Genomic DNA, 7,772 nt, shown 5'->3' on the forward strand with positions numbered 1-7,772 from the left:
GTGTGTGTGTGTGTTTGCTCTGTCTTTTGATCTCCTCCAGACAAAGAGAGCAGTGTTCACTCTCTCTGCTATGACCTCCAGAATACGGCGGAACTGGGTGAAGTTACTAAAGCAGGCCATCCAGAACAACACGCAGTGAGTCTGACTTTATTCTGGGAGACGGTGGTGCAGAAAGTATTCAGATCCTTTACTTGAGTAAAAGAACTAACATGTACGGAAAATGTACCTAAAGTATACAAATTAAAAGTATTCAGTGCACATAAATGGCCGTTGTGAGTGTTATATCATAAATTATTTGATTATTTTTGCCTTAATATGTTAGCATAAGTTCACTTTTGTAGTCGGTTGAGTTGAAACTAATTTTAAGAATATTATATAAAGATGGGTAGTTTAATAACATTATATAGCATTATATTTTAAAAGTTCACCATATGTTTTGCATTTAAAATCTTAAAAAACTAAACTAAAGCTGTCGAATAAATGTAGCAGAGTAAAAAGTACAATATTCCTCTGTTATTATATGGAGTCCAAGTATAAACTAATACTGAAGTATACAGTATGAGTACCTACAATTTGCACTTAAGTACAGTACTTGTGCTTAGATACAGTTAGCTACTGCTGGGAGACTGTATACTACAATCATAAATAACATATTAAAAACAACATTTCAATGAAGCCAAGCCTATAAAATGACCTGTTCAGTTTGTTTCCTAGGGGGGGGAATTTGAAGCTGGTTTGCAAACCTGAAAATATAAAATAATGACAAATTACACACACACAAAAAAAAGTCCTTTGAATAGCTATTCTGGAGCTTTTGATCACAAAAAACGGTTACTTGGCTACTGTCATTACTTGATTTGTCATAAAATATGGTAAATTAATCATAATTAGTAATGTACAAATTACAATGTTAATAACAATGTTATTCCAGAAAAATATGCAACAAAACTGGCATTCCATAGACCTGAAAATTCCTGAGTACTGTGAAGAAATGCAGACCAGGTGATTGGGAGGTCTGTCTGTAGTGAACCACCTCTATCATCTTTCCTCTGATGTGTAACACTACCCTCCTGCTTTTCCCTCATTCTAACCTCAGCCAATCAGACACTGGCAGCGAGAAAGAGAACCCCCTCTCCCGGAGACCGTCGTCATGCCAACCCCCTGCTCGGTTCACCTGCGGGAACTCCGGCTATGAACATACCACTTCCATCTCCACCACCACAGCTGCAAACTCCCATCGGGCCGACCACCACCAACAAACTGTGGACGGTGATCTGGACGTAGACCTATTTCCGGCCAGTCAGAGAGAGGAAGGGGAGGGCTGGGACCGCGAGCAAGCGAAGCGATTGGAGGAGAGGAACAAGTGGTTTGAGGAAGGGGTCCCCTTCAGTGAGATGGGCAGCAGGTGGGACTCCATGGAGCTAAAAAGGGGGAGTGTGCCTGTGCCTGTTATTGAGACCATGGACTCAGAGGTCAACATGAAGTGGACAGAATTCGAGACAATGTCATTTAGGGACATGAGCGCGCAGTCTCTCATTGGAGCGCAGGCTTATCAGTCAAGCACCCCACAGGCATTGCAGTCTCTCGATGTCTCCCAGACATATCAATCGAGCCCCGAAGAGGCCGAACAGCCTGTCACTGTATCACAAACTGATATATCAAACTCAAAGGGGGCTCTTCCGTCCATAAATGGAGCCCAAACCGTTCAAACAAATACAGCTGAAGCTCTTCAAAAGGAGGTAAGAAAGAACTTACAGTCACTCCACGAGTAGAAACACTAGTATGATGTTCAAAGTGTTTTCAATGCAAGGAAATTATGTGAATATCCAGAAGTGATGTACATCTCCCCTTTCCTCCCTCCAAACATTCTCTATAAATCTCACAGGCCCTCTCTCTTCGGAAGGAAGTGGAGAGCATTAAGAGGGAGCGTGCAGCCATGGGGATTGAGGTGGACAGCCCGTGCGGCCCCGGGGCCCCCTGTAGGGCCAAATTAGAAGCCATGGAAGTGGCCCATCGGAAAGCACTGCAGGAGCTGCAGCAGAAACATGCGAGGGAGATCAGGCAGATGGATGAACAGAAAGACAGGATGCTGCAGGAGGAGAGCCAGGCAGCTGCTAAAGGTAACGGCAGGAAGTATAGTCAGGCAACTGTGGCCCAGGAGGGACAATCTTGCAACAAGCAACATGTATTTTTTTTATTATTTTATGATTTAAACTACATTTATGTCTTTTAAAATCATGTCTTGTGTTGTTTTTAACGCTATGACAGTTTAAATAACTAATTACCTAACTGTTTATCAAAGCAATGGAGACACTGAGAGCAGCTCACAGAGAGGAGCTGGAGAGAGAGCTGGATAAGGCCAGGAGGTTGGCTGGCGGAGCTGCACACGTGGATACTTCCTACAGAGGCCACATGTAAGTATATCACAGTCAGTCTTTTATGGTACTGAGAGTGTTCTTCGTCTCACAGGCTCTCGCTGCAGGCTTAAGTTCTACACTTGACCACGACCCCTTGCATGATGGTGCATTATAATTTACTCCATAACTGGTGTGTTTGTGCGTGTCAGGCCCCAGGCGGACGTCTTGCACAGTGAGTTAGATGTGCTGTCAGAGCGCTACTCCCAGACGTGCCTGCAGCTGAGCCGCACCGAGCAGAGCAGCAGGGGCCGAGAGACTGAGCTCGGTCGCAAGGAGAGAGAGCTGGAGCAGCTCAGACGAGAGAACCAGGTTTATACCACCTTATAGATGGTTAAAATAATTGCAATCATATTCTGTTTTTTTGTTTATTCTTGTAGCGTTCAAGTAATAAGGAAACATGATAAGCTACAAACATACCATAATTTGAGCTAAAAATCTCTTTACAGGAGCTTAAAGCCAAGCTAGCGGAAGAGATCAGCCGCATGCGCTATTTCATCACAGGGCAGAGGTCAGATATCTCGGCATCTCCTGGCAACACTGAGCGCTCTGCGTCAGAAGTAGAGGTATTGATAGTAATAAGTTCAATGTTTGTGACTAAATTAGATCCTACGCAATCTCAACTCATGTGAAAGTAGGTGATACTAAAACATCTTAACCTCTTGCTGCATCCCAACCCAGTTTCGTTTATTGCTCCTGAAATATTAACTTGGGCTTGAAGGACAAATGTTGACAGCACTGTCGTCATGGGGAAGCAGAAAGCAACATTAGACGTACGTGCTATGGGAGTTTGAACTCACTTTAATGAAACAATTTGATTAAAGCATTTTAACCATTTTTTTCTTGTATCCCCAGTAATAGCTCCCTGTTGCAACATTGTCATCCCTTCCTTTTTTTTTCCTGGTGGCCTCATTAGTGTTGAGCATCTGTGGTTGGTCACATTATAGTGCAGCACATACTGCCATCTAGTGCCTGAATCACAGTACAGTCCTATGGTTGTACTTCCTGAAATCCAACTGCAGTGGTGGAAGAAGTATTGAGATCTTTTGCTTAACTAAAAGTATTAAATCATCCGTATAAAAATACGTTTTATTATTGGATTATTGTTACTGATGCATTAATGTGTAAAGAAGCATTTTACTCTTGTAGTTGGAGCTAATTTTAATTAATTGTATGCTGTTAGGTAGTTAATTTTCAACAACACATCATATTTTACAAGATTATATATTTTGCACAAAAAAATTAATGAATCAGCAAAGTAACTATACAGGAGCTGTCAAATAAATGTAGTGGCGTAAAGTATAAAGGTAAAAAGGAAGTGCTCAAATACAAGTACCTTAAAATATTCTTAGATATTTTCTGCCAGAGGTGGGAAGTAACAAATACTTTGTTACTGTACTTAAGCAGTTTTTTCAGGAATCTGCACTTCACTCAAATATTTATTTTCCTGTTTTTACTTTTACTCCATTTTACACAAATATCTGTACTTTGTACTCCTTCCACTTTAAAAACAAGCTTGTTACTTTATTTTTAATGCATCTGGGAGGAATTATTATGTTTTTGCATTGTTATATGGCTTCCAAATATCAAGGCCGGATGACAGACGTACCAAGACAAACATGACATGAACGACCCCTTTTAAAGTTTTAGTCAGCTTGTATAGAAACAACTAGTAGAAATGTCCTTCAGAGAAAACAAGAGTACTTTTTACTTTTATACTTTGAGTACCTTTCAGAGTCTGTACTTTTTCTATTTTACTTGAGTAAAGAAGTTGAATTACTACCTCTGTACTTGAACTTAAAGAATGTGTGTACTTTTGCCACCTTTGCTCTCCACCGCTGTAAGATTTAGTAATATTTAGATTTAACATTTTGTTTTTCAGACATTACTAAGGGCAAAAGACAATGAGGTGCAGTATCTTAAAAAAGAAATCAGCTGTCTACAGAATGAAGTGCAGTCTCTTACCAAGGTATGTCTTGTGATCTGACCTCTTGCATTACACCATCTATCAGAAGTAACACACTCAGATATGTTGTATTTACAACTTTGATTTAAACATTTCTCCCTGCTTGTCTTTGATGTGTCTTCCATATTTGTTCCAACCTTTGCTCTAGGAGAAAGCAGCAGCGTATGAGCGTTATAAGGAAGCTTATGTAGAGCTGAGTGACATGAAGGGTCGCAGCCAGTTGGAGATGGGGTCCCTCAACGAACACTTGAGACTGGCCAACGCTGCGCTTCAGGAGGGAGCGAGGCAGACCTGACCAATGAGGACGACTTACCTTGGAGAACAAAGACAGCAAGCCAATAGAAAATCTTTATAAATTATAACAACATTATTATATGTGTTGACTTAGAAGAGTCAGAATAAGAATTATAGAAACTATTGTGGACTCGGAGACCACCATGCAAAGACTTTTAAGATTAAATAACAACAAGTGTTTATCCACGTGTAATCAACTCTGTTTATTGAGTGACAAACACAAACATGCAAACAAGAGTGAAGGCGTAACGTGTAGTTTTGATAGCCTCACATGATATGAAATGACTAAAACAACATAAATAGCAGAGGAGAGAGGAAGGAGATGGGTGGAGGTAAAGGGATGTATATGGAAGTCATAGTGCCCCATCTTCCTCATCTTCCTCGTGCTGGCTGATATGCACCCTGTGGATGTAAATAAAAACAACGCTCATCAGTTTTCTACTGTTACCAGCTGTCATCATTACAAACGAGCCACAAACTACACCCTTTAAAAATATAGCAGACACGCCCTTCACACATGGATAAGATTGTGCATTAGTTCAAAGGTCAAACAAGGCGTGGCTAATGTACACTTTACCATTTATTGTCTGAAGTTAGCTTAATCGTCGTCATCATCATCCTCAGGGACGAAGATGTCATGCTCCTCCAAGAGAGCGGCAAAGTTCTTGCTGATCAGCGTTCCCACATACAGGAAAGGCACCACCACTACTGTCATGCGGATGAGACCGAATGGCGTCTGGAAAGGATAAGGAAATTACATGAAAATGAGGAGTTTAAGGAACACGTGAACTGTTCGGATTACTCACAGTATTATTCCCCATCTCTGTTTGCTCTAGAATATATGTGATTATAAGGGCAACTGTTTGTCCAGAAGCTAAACACAAAAATATAATCCCGTCTCTGGCAGCTGCAACACAGATCCAGAAGACATAGACACTGGCTGTAAAGCACTGTACCTACATACATTTACATTAAAGACTGGTAATATCTACAATGATATGATTTTTATTTAAAAAAACCTTTGAATTAAAGCACATTAACTGACTTTATGATGGGCTTTACTACCCAAGCCCCTCATTATCTCCATGCACATTCCTACATTAATTAATTAAATTACCTACAGCAAATTGTGGACCAGGTAGTATTCTAACATGAGAGATATAAAAGACAGTGGGGTTAATATAGTTTAATGTGCTGGGGCCCCACAGCAGGTTCCTCCAGTGGAGCGATTCTTAAAATTGTTTTGGACAACATATTTCTTTCAATTTGGCCCTTGGCTGTGGCCTTAAGAGGGATTTTTCTGTTTTGTCCCAGATATATTGAATTGTTTGAGAAAAGGTAAATTAGACCTGACCCATAGGCTACATTAAAAACACACTTTCACTAAACCTTTCAGATATTAGGGGGACTTCAGCTAACTGTGTATGTGATGTTCAGTTGTAAGTTAATTTCATCGCATTGGACATTATTACAGTTCCCAAATAAAGACATAGATTACTGTTATATAAACATATATCCTTCATTTTCCTCCTCGACAACAATGCACAGCAACCTATGTAGTGTTTAGGTCATCTATAACGCGCCAAACACAACAATTCATCAGAGGCAATTCTTCTAATTACACGTTATTTAAATTTACTTACTTAAAAATGTCTACTTGAATCAACAACAACCTGAATTGTCAAAATCAGGGGGAAGTTACTTCCTGAAAGTACCAAGCAGCTTCGTGTAAACATACGTTCATTGGCTGACTTGACTGCTGGCAGCGGGTTTCCTGCATTTCTATTGGCCACCGCTGGTGTCAATTACAGCGTTAAGTCCCGCCCACCATGTCACTCATATTTCTGGTCGGTTTTCACTCGGTAACCAAGGCAGCACAAAACTCACTTTGTCCGGTTTCGGTAAGATTGCCCCCGACGCCGATGATACTGCGGTCCTGCTTTGAGTCGCCCTGGATATGTTTGCTGTTTTAGAGCCGGTGTTACGGCTCACTATCCCCATGTTTTTGGTGGAAAGTCGCAGTGGGAGCCGCAGTATACTCGTCGCCATTTCTTCCAGTATATGTGATAGACGGGGTGTGACGTCACTCTGGGTGGGACCGGAATTCCTTTTATGGGCGTGTCTTGACTTTAGTTTAAAAAAACACCAACAGTTATATATAATTTAATGTGATGCATCAGTTGCATTAATCAGTTATGGACTGAGAAAATAAACTCTGTCTCTGTATAAAAACAAGATATTTGTGACTTAAACAAGTCTGTACACTGCTATGTATTTTATTTCATGTTCAAAAGAATGATAAAAGAAAATGCTTTTAAAACTTCTACAACAAATAGGTACAAAACAATCACAGTGAAATATTCAGATTAAATTAAAAGAAAATGTTTGTTTGGCCTTCTTACGTTAAATTAAAGTGCTATATTGTCAGGCCATTTAGATTTCTGTATGATAAATTTTCCCAGAATGATCAGCAACATAGTTTGGTACCCTGGATTTAATTAATTAAATTAAATTAAACAATAAAAACTATGTAAAACTAAATAAATATGTGGGGGAAACATTACCAATACTGTTGGGATTTTTACACATCCCCATGTATCATTGAAGGCGCTCAAATACAAATACAAACATATATTTATTTATTTATTTTATTTATTTTATCTGCTAACATTTTGATCGTGAAGTGAAACGTCAGCAAACCGAGCAGGGCGCGAGGCCACCTACTGCAGCACTTCCTCGAGGCGGAGGCACGGGACGAGAGCGCGCACCGCGGGGACGACGGCGCGCACCGCGGGGACGCGCACGGAGCGGAAGACGGAAGAAACGGACGTTGAATAAAACTCACCAACTTCAACCGAGTGGCTGAAATACAGTTAGATAAAACGTTACGGACGAACTGTTGACTGATCCCGGAACAGTTTTATGTCGCTAAACAAACTCCCCGTCTACAGTCAGTCTACAGTCAGTCTCCTCTCCAGCGGGTTTCAAACAGACGTTGCACTTTGCTCAGCCGACCCGAGATCATCCACCGCTACAAAGTCACATCTAGCTGTTGTTGAAGCGGAGAGAGGAGCGGTACACACACACACACACACACA

At 40.7% G+C, this 7,772-nt stretch overlaps 2 protein-coding genes across 2 annotated transcripts in view; one reads left to right on the top strand and one right to left on the bottom strand.

Moving 5' to 3' along the window:
• The window catches only part of LOC118327608 (TRIO and F-actin-binding protein-like), a 5,690-nt gene extending 980 nt beyond the window's left edge, over positions 1-4,710 (top strand). Inside the window, exons 4-11 of the mRNA XM_035661030.1 lie at positions 41-135; positions 1,097-1,739; positions 1,886-2,120; positions 2,303-2,414; positions 2,567-2,726; positions 2,864-2,980; positions 4,297-4,383; positions 4,529-4,710. Of these exons, the coding sequence (XP_035516923.1) occupies positions 41-135; positions 1,097-1,739; positions 1,886-2,120; positions 2,303-2,414; positions 2,567-2,726; positions 2,864-2,980; positions 4,297-4,383; positions 4,529-4,675 (1,596 nt within the window). The 3' untranslated portion in view covers positions 4,676-4,710. The remainder of the gene's footprint in view (positions 1-40; positions 136-1,096; positions 1,740-1,885; positions 2,121-2,302; positions 2,415-2,566; positions 2,727-2,863; positions 2,981-4,296; positions 4,384-4,528) is intronic.
• A 152-nt stretch (positions 4,711-4,862) lies between these two features.
• On the bottom strand, positions 4,863-6,754 carry smdt1b (single-pass membrane protein with aspartate-rich tail 1b). Its single transcript, XM_035661031.1, has 3 exons — positions 6,562-6,754; positions 5,252-5,410; positions 4,863-5,076 (listed from the first exon to the last, which is right to left on the bottom strand). The coding sequence occupies exons 1-2, from the start codon at positions 6,721-6,723 to the stop codon at positions 5,273-5,275; spliced, it is 300 nt and encodes a 99-aa protein (XP_035516924.1). The 5' UTR covers positions 6,724-6,754; the 3' UTR covers positions 4,863-5,076; positions 5,252-5,272.
• Positions 6,755-7,772: the final 1,018 nt, after the last annotated feature.

The sequence above is a fragment of the Morone saxatilis genome, unplaced genomic scaffold, assembly GCF_004916995.1.
Source record: "Morone saxatilis isolate NCDOM2014 unplaced genomic scaffold, NCSU_SB_2.0 Contig17, whole genome shotgun sequence".
In the NCBI taxonomy this organism is placed as follows: domain Eukaryota; kingdom Metazoa; phylum Chordata; class Actinopteri; family Moronidae; genus Morone; species Morone saxatilis.

Coding starts and splice junctions, on each gene's coding strand:
- smdt1b (XM_035661031.1), bottom strand. CDS start 6,723: ATGGCGACGAGTATACTGCGGCTCCCACTGCGACTTTCCACCAAAAAC. Junction 5,411..6,561: donor TCTTACCGAAACCGGACAAA/GTGAGTTTTGTG, acceptor TATCCTTTCCAG/ACGCCATTCGGTCTCATCCG.